Raw genomic sequence first — 12,313 nt, 5'->3', positions numbered from 1 at the left:
TAGTGTGCAGAGGGTCCCTTGTCTAGGATCCCCTCAAACTCAAATTAAGCCTTTCAGTTTTGCCCACTGCCATGTATTTAAAAGAAAATAATAGCAATTAATAAAAACAGTTAAAATAGAACAGCAAGAGATTATATCTTTTTTTCATCCATTCATTCTTTTAAGTAGAGGCGGTTTTAGAAAAGAAATGGAGATGCTACCTGAGATGGCATTTTTGGACATGTTCACCTCAGGTTACAGGCTACATTTGGGAAATGCGGAGTTGCTATAGATTGCTTCAAGTGCTTTCTTAAAGCAAGAGTTGCTTATATCAAATGGAGCAGAGGCCTCACTAAAGAAGAACAAGAGCATGTATATTAAACCATGAAGACTGGATGTTTTTGGCCGGAATCAAGTAAGTTGTTGCACTAGCAGAAGCCAGTGCAATGAGTCCCGCCAGCGCAACAGGGCTTAATCTCCCCCTACCCCCCCCCCATGCTCATCCCAAATCCGCTCAGGTGAGTTGGGACTTAAGTTTAAATTACTGACATGAGTGCAGTAGTAAACTTTTCTTTATTGACAGTGGATGTGCTTGGACTGTACTTATTGATCTCTACCAATTTCTTTCTTTTGAAAACCGCAGCAAATCAAGCTCTCATATTGGGAACAAAGCCATAGTAGAGCTCAGGATAAGGAATTATTGCTTTTTGAGGTGTTTCTTGAAGTGGGATCCAAGATGTCAATTGTTTATTGAAAGAGCAAGCTATTCTCATGGCTGTATCTTGGTATTCACAGAAAAAATATAATTGGCTATATCATTATGTTATGAGAAGTTGAATAAAATCACTTTTTAATTGTAGGAGCACCTGGGTTTTGTATTAGGGAAAAATTGCTCACGAAAGGTGTCCATTGAAAGCTCAGATTGGCTTTCTTTTTTGGGGGATGTTGTTGGACAGGATTTAAAGGAAACTTTGAACAGTTATAGCAGACCTAAGTTATAAGCATGTTTATTCAGACTCGCTGAGCTCAATCAGCTTTACTCCCTGGTGCGTTCAGGAGTGTACTGTTGAAAGTGTTTTCACAGCGATTCCCTCTCTACAGGTAACCAAGGGAACTGTTACTCTGGGAAGTGTATGGCATGGGTCTGGTGAGATGTTTAAAAGAATTTTCAGCACCCTCACTAAATTACAATGCGCAGATTTGTTTGGGGGAGATCATACCAGTTAAAATGAGTTCTGTAGTGCAGTGTTTGGTAGTGCAGATAGGCCCTTTGTTTTGGCATCGTGAATCTCGCTTTCTGAAGCCCAGGTGATCCTTTAGACTTCCTTTTGTACCCAAACCCTGTGCTTACACTGAACTGGATGCTTTAGAAATGTTACTTTCTTCTGAACTATTCTGCCATATCGGCAGGAATACTTGGGCTGAAGTCGTTGAGATTAGAATCTCCTAAATCCTGGTTAATCTATTTCAACTGGCTCATTGATTGGACTGCTAGTATATTTACCCCAGAGTATTGTGCATATCAGAGGCAGCTTTAACCTGGTGCCTCTTCATTATATAGTGTTTCAAGGGTCTGAACATAGCTAAAACCTGGTTGCTTTGCATTACTGCTTTTCACAACTTGGGGTGGAACAGCTAACATTCTGCTCTAATTGGAAACCTGGCCATAAGAAAGCCAGTATTAAGACTAATCTGTCACCTCCTGGCAGCTGTTCATTAATTTATATTTGTGTAGCTTTGGCCGGGTCAGTCTGCTTTGTGTACAGAAGCTAAGCTTTCTTATCTTTTTGTTATGGAATTCCTTTCAAACAGGCAGAGCTGTGTTTGCCCAGCACTTCGCAGCTTTTCCCACCTACTTCTTCCATTTTGTCCCACCCCCACCACACTTAGTTCTTGTCTGTACTTTAAAGCTTATTTTGTAAATCCTATGAAATGAAAGAGTCTGAGAGCGCATGTATATATCCACACACATGTGCGTATGCACATGCACACACATTCTTTGTCAAATCAATATGAAATGCTCAGTTCTTAAACAAAAAGCAAGCTATCTACCATTAGTTTTGGATGGGCTTCTCCCAATTTTGCGGTAACACAAAGGCTTGCTCCCTATGAATTATTAGGAAGAGATGCACCCCAGGGGTCTTTGTGAATGGAAACATTAGTGAGCAGTCATGATAGAAACATTTAAAAACTGCTGCTCAAGCATGGAAATTTGATTTGCGTACTTAACAAACTACATCCCCCACTATACATGTCAGTGTTGTGACCAGACAGTTGATTGAACTTCAGTTGATATTATTCTCCAGCAACCAAACACTCGTGTCGCATGGCAGATCAAATATTATACAGTTAAAAGACTCTTCATACTATGACATTTGACAGTCCACGGTGCATTTCAGGAATGCCACAGCTTGTGACCAGCCAAGCATTGGTCCTGCCAGAAGGTTGTCAACCTTCATGAGTTAGCTGGAACTGCAGATAAAAAGCAAAATATGAGAGGGTTCTTGCTCCCCAGGCCAAGTGACGATCTATGGCTGGCATGCTGTGCTTCACTCCATGGGTTACAAGTTGAGCAAGTTTTGATATGTACACAGTTACATTAAGATTGTTTTATGAGTGAACAAGACTTTGATCATTAGAACCAAAGCTCGGAATTTGTAAGTCACTTCGCCTAATGTTAATTTTGTATTCAGATAGCATCTCCGAAGTCTGTAAGCAGAAGGGCGCAGCAAGTGTGAAATGTCAGTAACAGTGCAATTAGCTCAAGATCTCTTTTGTTTACTTTGGATACATAATTAGTGGGAAAGACAAGACTAGCTTGGGGGGCCCTACTGGCCACCTAGATAAGCAAATAGATGGAACTGTACGTGTATATGCTGCTTTGGCAGTCCAATCTGATAACATTAGAAAAGCCATCACAGCTGTCGGAATGAAAATGTCTAAACAAAACTGCTGCACTCACTTAAAGGGTATTGTAGTTTTTAACTATGTATGTGACTTGATATGTCTTTAGGATGCATGGTTAACTGCTCCTTGTATCTGTAAAGTTGATGGATGGGGTAGATTGCAGTGTAAACTCTGTTAGTAGTAGCATTTCCTATGTTGAGAGTCGTGGTACATTGATACCATGTGCATAAAATCATAGAATTGTAGAGTTCAAAGGGATAACGAACCACTGCATTAGTAGCACCAAGGTGACTTCCCTGGGGTGCAAGCCCGAGTAGTGTGTATGGAGGTCCTGGGCTGCCCAGATGACAAGTTTCCCCCTCTCGGCCTCGATGATGCTGTCCAAAGGAAAGCGCAACAATACATTTGGCACCAGCTTGGTTAATGCTGAAGGTTATTGCTGCAGGGCCTTCTTCTCTCTTCAGAAAATGTCTGAAATTATTTAACTGTTTTAATGTTCTGTTATCTATACTTCCTAAAGGTAATGTCTGTTTGTACTTTCAGATTATAGGTTGCCAAATTGAGAGAGAGCCAGCAGAGGCAACTGAGCGATACACTCGATGGATCAATAATCTAACCTGTGAGCAGCTTCTTACTCAGGTATTTTCCATTTATCTTTTTCACCTTGAGATGCCAGAAGGCTGATTGCCATCTATTTATTCTGTTTTATGCTGTTTACTCACTTAGCTTGAGTACCCAGGAAGTGGAAGTGTACTTATATAAATCTACCAGGTAGCAAGAGCTAGACAGTATAAGTGTATTTCTATGTTCTTAAAATGATTATAATAGGGAGGAGAGAAGGTATAGAAAGCAGCTGTACTCCTCATATTTCTTGTTCCAAACTGTAGGTGGACAGAATCTATACCATGATCACTGCAGTTGGGCTGCACTTCATTACTTACAAGTATCATCACTTTAGCTTCTTTCACAAAATGATATTTTTGATTCAGGCTTCTATGCCTAATTATGCAGAGCAGTTAATCTATTGACATAGAAACTAGGGTAGACATTATTATACGCTTTGTTAGATTTAGATTCTTTGGGAGAGCCAATGTGGTGTTGTGTTTGGCGTACTGGACTCTGACCTAAAGTGATCTGCTGTTCAAGTCCCTGGTCAGCTATAAAGCTCAGTTGGTGACTCTGGGCCAGTCGTTCCTTTTTATGCTTGGCCTGGTCTACCTCGCAGGGTTGTGGTGAGGATATCCTTCATCTGTGCATTTTACACTGAGCTCATTGGAGGAAGGATGGAATACAAACACGATTAAGAGGAATAATTCATTGTTGTCCTGCTATCTTATTTGCCTAAAAAATAGGTTATGAAGACAGTGCAGAATTGTGATAGGCCATGCTAATTACAAATGTGAAAGGAACAGGAAACACAGAGAAATACAGCAAAGAGAACATGATTTTTAAATCTTCATCATGTTGACGCTGCTGCCGATAACCAAATACCAGCACAACTGTTCTCTTTCTAAGTTACATTGTTGTAGTTGAAATGTTCGTCACTAAAGTCAAACCAAGTGCTAGGCACAGAGAAACAGGGCAATAACTTTCGAAAATGTAAGAAACAGTTGTTCTCATTTGTTTCTGCCGAAATAAAATTTCCAGTTTCATTGGCTACTTTTTCAAAGAGAGGATTCCCCCAAAGAGCAAATAGTTACTCCTTTTTCAACGTGTAATAATAGCCCTGTTTAAGTTGGAACATTGATTTGACATTTAAGTACCCATACACATATCTATATATGCTCATTCCAATGACATGATTAGAACAGCATTGTTAATAACAAGTGGTGCCCTTTAATTATTTTATGATTCTTGTGGAGGGCAGTAGGCAGCCTTCCAAAGCACTGAAAAACCGAGGAAATGTGTTTGTGATCTGCCACTGCAGTATCTTCAGTGTGGTAGCACCAGGGTCATGGAACTCTCTACCTAATGAAAATAAGTTGTGAGTTGTAGGCACCAATTTAAGATTTTGTTGTTTGAGCAGGACTTATTTTGAAAACAACCTACTATTTTTATAACTTTGCCACATAACCCATTCTGTACCTCTCCCTCCAAAAAAATAATAATTGAAATATAGTTTGCTTTGGTTTTATTGTTATGTTCTTTGGGCCTTAACTGGGATCTTGTACACCAAATGGATATAAATATTTAAAATGAATGAAGATTCTTTCCCCTCTCTGCCTTCAGCTCTGAATTCCTTGAGTCTCAGGAACTAGTTTAGGAACTTGAAGTGGGGGTGGGGGGTAGAGGTGTTGGATGTGGTTGCCATACTGAGCTCTTTCCTACACACACCCTTATTTTTTTCTACAAGTCTGTGGATCCAACCTTCCAAGTGTCTTAACATAGCATCTCTGTGTGTATATATTTAAGTATGTGGGGAGACTAGTTAGTGTGCTACAAATTTTTACCATGGCTAGTATTATGGCTTCCATATATAATAGCAGCATTCAGAGACATTGGATTATATCCATATTTATGCAAGGTCGGGTATTTGATGGGAAGCTACCATATTTTAGTTCATTTGAGGGTTGAATAATTCTGGCCTTTCCTGAGGTGGCTGAAATAATTTTTACTATTGGTTTCCCACTAATACCCTGCTAGGTACAAAAGTGTTCTTTGTTTTTTGTTAGGTTTGATTTTTGCTGCTATTAATAGCCCATGTCATCAGATCAGTGGTGTGTTCTGTATTTGTGCATGCTCAAGTTTATGGAGTAAGAAAAAGAGGGTGGGGAGAAGAAAAATATATATTTTGCCTGTCAAGAAATTCAGTAGTATCTCGAGAGTGGCTTTATATAACTGACCCTTTTACTGGTCAGCAAATACTTATTTGGAATTCTTGAAATGCAGAAACCCAGGACAAATTATCTCTAAGTGAGATGCTTGTGTGATTTGAAACCAACATAATTACCTTAGCAACAGATTGTTTCCTACCTAATGCAACAATCACTGGATGAAAAAAAGTTTGGCAAACGCAAGTACATTTATGGAAGAAACCCATTCCATTTTCAGGGAAATATGTGTATTAGCAAAGTATGATGAGGGATCTAATGTCTGGGTCATGGCAGACCATCACAGTGTGTCTTAAGAAGCACATATTTGGGGCTTAGATTTTGTGGTATTCTGGCAGGAAGACAGGTATTTTTAATTTTTTTAGGCTTAAGTTTCTCAGAAGAGGAATAAATCTATGCTAGGTTTCATATTGTAGGAACTCTTGTTTCATTTCCTCACTGCTCTAATGTTAGCAGCAATCATGCAAGTTTCAGGGTGATAAATATAATGCAGGGAAATGTTCATGTTGCACCTTCAAACTAACTATCTGGTGACATCTCCGAAGTATGAAGCAAAATACATTGTACATGTATAAATTATACATGATTATACGGTATAATCAATAGTACATACTATAGAACGAGGCACTGATATTTAATGTCAGTTTCAGTGAAAGACTCACAAGAAAATGCCTTCTCGGAATGGAAGTACATACTTGAGTGGTCCTCAGATGAATTTTGTGTCAGATGAGCAATCGAGGCAGAAAAAAGATTTGGAAATAATGATCTGTGGAATATCCCACATCTCCATTTTATTGAATTGGAAAATGCTTATCTGTAGAGAAGTTTTTTCTTAATAGCCAACTTGATTAAACAACTAAAATGATATCAACATACTGCTTGAATTGAGGGTGAAAAGGAAAGCAACAAGTTCAGGGGCATTCACCAGGTTATATTTCTGTGGATCATTTCAGTCACTTTTAATGGAAATTGATTTGAGCTTATATAGAGTTAAGAGGAATGAGAATTGATGTGAAAGAAATCGAGTTTGCCTCTAGAATGGGAAGCTGACTCTGAATATTGATATAGTAGTTTCTAGTCAAGCGACTAGATGGATTGTTGAGGGAGGGAAGCTAAGCATATTGAAACATCATTAAATTTTGTTAGGCCAATGACTGTGTGAGGTGAAAAGATATTTATTGATTGGAGTTTAGAAATTACTTATTGTAACAGTTAAGAGTGGATTTTTGATTAATTTTAAAATGCTGATATTTAATATTATTCTATATTATTTTAATGAATGTTGAATGTTATTTTATTTGCATATTGTATATTGTATTATGCATATTGTCTTGTTTGTATAATGTTAGCTGCTCTGGGCCCAGCTTTGGCTGGGGAGGGCAGGATACAAATAAAATTTAAGATGATGATGATGATGATGATTATCCCAGGCCATTAAGGCAAATGGGTATGAGTGGAACAGGAATCCTTTATGAGCAGGGTGGCAAAGCTGCCAAGGGTCACAGAAGTTATGGTTGCGAAGGAGCTCTGTGAAAGACTTACCAGTTTTGAGAGCTTAGAAGTGGAGCCTTTGTGGTCAAGCATTAGGGTTCAGACACTCATTCAGGTGTGCTAAAATTATTTCACCATCATGAAAGTCTTGTAGAGTTTTTTTAAAAAAAAACACAAAATCAACCTGTAATAGGAGCATAAAAACAACCAACTGTGTGCTTACCTGCCCTTAGAGAGCTCTTTAGTAGAAGGAACCTGCCTCTTGGGTGTGCCAGTGAGTTTTTAACAACGAAGGGGCACTTCAGTGCAATAAGCATCAAGCCCCCCCCCCTTGATTTAGAAGAGTTGGAGAGCAGAGTTGATCACTAGTCATTTACTTTTAAAAAGGTATTAGTTTTGCTTTTTAATCGTGTGTTCACGGCCTAGGACCCTCGTACCTACGGGACTGCCTCTCCCGGTATGCCCCACGGAGAGCCTCAAGGTCCCTAAATGGCAACACCCTAGTGGTCCCGAGCCCTAAGGAAGTTAGATTAGCTTCAACCAGAGCCAGGGCCTTTTCAGCACTGGCTCCGGCCTGGTGGAACACTCTGTCTCATGAGACCAGGGCCCTGCAGGATCTGATTTCTTTCCGCAGGGCCTGTAAGACAGAGTTGTTCCGCTTGGCCTTTGGCTTGGAGCCAATTTGATTCCCTCCCCCTCTTTCTTTTTTCTTTTTTCTTTTTCCTTTCTCCTCCTGTGATGAGGCTGCATTTTAATATTTTAATGTTTCAGTATTTTAATGTTGTATTTAAGTTGTATTCATTCAACTTGCTTTTATTATTGCTTGTTAGCCGCCCTGAGCCCGGCCTTGGCTGGGGCGGGCGGGATATAAATTATTATTATTATTATTATTATTGAACAAAGAGTGTTATTTTTAAAATATATATTCTACTTTAAGAGTGTTTAACAACTGAGCCCAGTCCTATATGCAGTACAGTATAGTACAGCCCATGCCTATATACAGCACAGTTTGAGAAGTAGCATGATCACAAGTGAAGTGGAGGTGGGGAAGAATGGGTTTTGCGGTTAGCAAAATGTTAGCCAGGCCCTCACCCAAGAGGAAATGTGAGTGGTTGTAAGCCATCCAGTACACGAAGAAGGAGGAAGTGGTATGCAGCGGGCTGCTGGGTAGCTGTTGGGTTTCTGCCCTTTCAGTGGATGAGCTGGCTTCTCTGATGTGGGTGAATTTAACCTTTTGCATCAGATCTTGCAGAGAATCACTCAGTATGCACATTTTAAAATATCTTATCGTGAACTTGTTAAGTCCTCAGTGTGATATGAAATGCCACGTATGAGTTGTTCTTGCTAATTATTGAAACAGAAACTCTCAAAAACAGTGTAGGGTTTTGTTCTTCAAGGGGAATTTTCTTCTGTTTTCCATGATAAGCCCACATTTAAATTTATTCATTTATTATTCACTTATAATCAGATGGAAAGTATGCTGGTAAAAACACTTTTGGGATCTCAAAAACACTTAAGTAGAAAATATTTTTTTACTGCCAGTGGTAGCTCAGTGCACTTATAGAAATTTAATATGTTATTGGGAATAATTAAATTCCTAAACGTTCTTAAATGTTCCAGTGCTGCATTAGGAAAAGATCTCTTAAAGAGCACTCTCAGTGAGGAGTGTTTCTTTGGTCCTCTGTTTCCTTGGAGGCAAAGATCTATTGAACCGCTGTCTGGTGGGCCCAGGGAAGCAGAAAACCAAACCACATTGCACCATTCCCTTCTTACTGGCTTTTGCTATCTCCACACTGCATCTTATCTCAGCACCTAGTGACCATATGCATTTGTCTTCTCCTGCTTTGCTGTTCAACCATAGGAATGTGTGTGTGTGTGTGTTACCCCCCAACCTGGTAAACTAAATATTTGTGTTTTTTCCTGTTATGTTCGTATTTCACAAAACTCTCATTTTGGCCAAATGATAGGCAGAAGTAAGCTGTCATTGGCTGATATTTGTTGTAGTAGTTAATTTGTAATTATTTTTGGTAGAGAGAAGTAATGGAGCAATCCAATCCTGAAATGATTAAACTCAGTGGCTCATATTCTTGAAAAACCCTGAATTGTACTGTATGCCCTTTCCATACATTTAGTTTTGTCAACTTTAAGCTAATGTTTAAAGCTTCCTCAGCATGGCCAGGAAGGCATGGAATATTTTATTCTACATATTAAAATTACAAGGCAGGTTTTGTGCTGTCAGATAAAATTTTTACTAGTATGTGGCCATAAAAAGACGACTTGCTTAAAGTGTTTTGGTCTTTGCTTTTATACTGTGCATGCTATCCTTTGTAGTGTTTAGTATTTGATGCTGATTTTTTCCAGATATTTCTTGTCTGGTGACTTATTTTATTGAACACTATTTATTTACTGCTTAGTGGTTTAAAATAAAATATTAATATAAAATAAAACATAAATAAAATAAAATAAATAAAACAAAACAAATTTTTCAATTAAAAAAACAGCTAAAACATAGTATTTGTTCTGGCACAAATACAACAGAAGGTTGAGAGCTTTTTGTTACCCTCTGTTAAACAGAATTTACATTTGTTCTTTTGCAACACTGTGTGTCATTGTCTCACCACAGGACAGCCACAAAGTCACCACAAATGCAACTAACGGTACAGAAAGCAAAGGCTATGCTAAGATTATTAGAAGGAGCTGTGTGATCTTTTTTTGTGATGGGGAGGGGGTGACACTAAAATTTAGTGGTGTTCTTTCAATCATTAGATTGTTATTCCAGCAACTTAAAGGGCTAATTTTGACACAATCTTTTTCACCCACAGGTGAAGTTCCCATGTATATTCCCGTGAATGGATATACATGGAGATCTGATGTAAACAAAATATTTGCTGATTTCTTTACTGTTGTTAGGAAATCAGGAGCATACAATGGGTTTCCATTGTTCATAGTTCAGAATTGGTCATAGTTCGTGCATGAAAGGCCTTTGTACCCAACCTGTGTGTGAAAATCTAAAAACTGCTTCCAATATAGGGCCTTGTGCACCTTAAAGAGCTATTTATTATTTCATAAGCTTTCATGGAATAATAAATGAGTTTTTAAGGTGTCACAAGACTCTGTGTGATTTTTGCTGCAAGTGACTAAAACAATTACCCTTCTAGAAATCATTATGTGTGCTAAATTATGGTTTCCTTATATATTGACTTTTTGGTGCAAAGACATGCAGAGTGGTGAACAGTATATTTATGCAATAAAATAGATCATGATTATAAACAAATCATTAGAATAATATAAGAAAGCAAAATCATAAAATAACTGATAGTGGCATACAGTGGTACCTCGGGTTACATACGCGTCAGGTTACATACGCTTCAGGTTACAGACTCCACTAACCCAGAAATAGTGCTTCAGGTTAAGAACTTTGCTTCAGGGTGAGAACAGAAATCGTGCTCCGGCGGCGCAGCAGCAGCAGGAGACCCCATTAGCTAAAGTGGTGCTTCAGGTTAAGAACAGTTTCAGGTTAAGAATGGACCTCTGGAACGAATTAAGTACTTAACCTGAGGTACCACTGTACTTACACAGTGAGTGGCCAAAGTGCTACAGTATTCAACCTACTCAAGGCAGTCTTATTCAACCCAATCACCAACTTTTATTCCTATAGTCTCTATCCCTCTCCTACTACGTCAGGGTGAACAAGCAGATCCTCTTGCCCCATATGTCCCTCTTAACAGGACCCTATCTAGCCCCTCACTCCAAACTAAAGGAGTCTCCATAAAAATACTTCCAATCCTGGAAGTCCCTGTCTTCACAGGATAGGCTGGCTGTTCCTGAGCCTGCCAGCTCTTGGTTTTTCTTAAGGCACTGCAGGCCAGATGAAGCCTGAGGATGCTTGAGGGGAAACACCACCTCCTGGCAGCTGGTCCATGCCTTGTAATTTAGAGTCTCTGCTCCTCAGCTTTCCTGGCAATTGCATCTGTGTGCAAATTCTGTTTCCTAGAGATTCTTGCAGGGGTGGCAAATTGGAATTCCCCTTCTCTCATTCTTGTTATCCAGTGCCTTAGTCTGTGAGCTAAAGGCTCACATTAACTAGGCAGCTCCCCCCCCAAAAAAAAAATGACTCCTGCCTGGGGTTCAGGTGGGGAGACAGTAGAGTGCTGGGAAATGTTCCCCTTTTGAAGTGAAATATGACTGTGTTGGACTTGCTTTGGAATTGTCTAAAGGTAAAGGTAAAGGGACCCCTGACCATTAGGTCCAGTCGTAACTGACTCTGGGGTTGCGGCGCTCATCTCGCTTTATTGGCCGAGGGAGTCGGCGTACAGCTTCTGGGTCATGTGGCCAGCATGACTAAGCCGCTTCTGGCGAACCAGAGCAGCGCACGGAAATGCCGTTTACCTTCCCGCTGGAGCGGTACCTATTTATCTACTTTCACTTTGACGTGCTTTCGAACTGCTAGGTTGGCAGGAGCAGGGACCGAGCAACAGGAGCTCACCCCGTCACGGGGATTTGGCAAGTCCTAGGCTCAGTGGTTTAACCCACAGCGCCACCCGCATCTACTTACATGTAAATTGGATAGCATTGTGATTACTATTTTCAGTCAGTTGGAACTCCACTGATATCTTAACTAGATCCTAAGTACCACTTAAGTCCAGGATTGCCTCCTTTCTGGTCTGTTGCAACACCAACCTGTGGAGAGCACAATCATTTCGAGAGCACAGTCATTTAGGCTATCTCAACATTTTTGCTCTTGGTTGAGACTTGACCATGTGTTTACCTAGTCACTATGAGTGCAATGAAGTCACCCATTAACAAATTACATTTGGGGCCTTGTATTGCCACCCACAGAAAACTGGTTTGTGGAAGAGTGTTCAAAATGACTACTTCTCCTCCCTTATACGTAGGTTTAATAATTATACCTGGATCTTATGTCAAATTGTTGATGCAGAGATAGGGAACCTGTGACCCTTCAGATATTGTTGGACTCAAACTCCCCAGCAAGCCTGGCCAGTGGTTAGGGATGATGGAAGTGGAAATCTAACATCTAGAGGGCCACAGGTTTCCTATCTGTGGTTTAGTGCTTTCAAATCTACCTACTCCAATATGGCTTACAT

At 39.7% G+C, this 12,313-nt stretch overlaps 1 protein-coding gene across 3 annotated transcripts in view; it reads left to right on the top strand.

Moving 5' to 3' along the window:
• The window catches only part of B3GNTL1 (UDP-GlcNAc:betaGal beta-1,3-N-acetylglucosaminyltransferase like 1), a 174,807-nt gene that overhangs the window by 35,002 nt on the left and 127,492 nt on the right, over positions 1–12,313 (top strand). For all 3 annotated transcript variants that reach the window (XR_014217136.1, XM_082213876.1, XM_082213875.1), the window contains one exon: positions 3,430–3,525. Coding sequence is in view for 2 of the 3 variants with exons in the window: in XM_082213876.1 (XP_082070002.1) it covers positions 3,430–3,525 (96 nt within the window). In the remaining variant the exon portion in view is untranslated. The remainder of the gene's footprint in view (positions 1–3,429; positions 3,526–12,313) is intronic.

The sequence above is a fragment of the Podarcis vaucheri genome (assembly GCF_965113315.1).
Source record: "Podarcis vaucheri genome assembly, chromosome: 2".
Classification (NCBI taxonomy): Eukaryota; Metazoa; Chordata; class Lepidosauria; order Squamata; family Lacertidae; genus Podarcis; species Podarcis vaucheri.
This window is presented reverse-complemented; position numbering and strand designations above follow the sequence as displayed.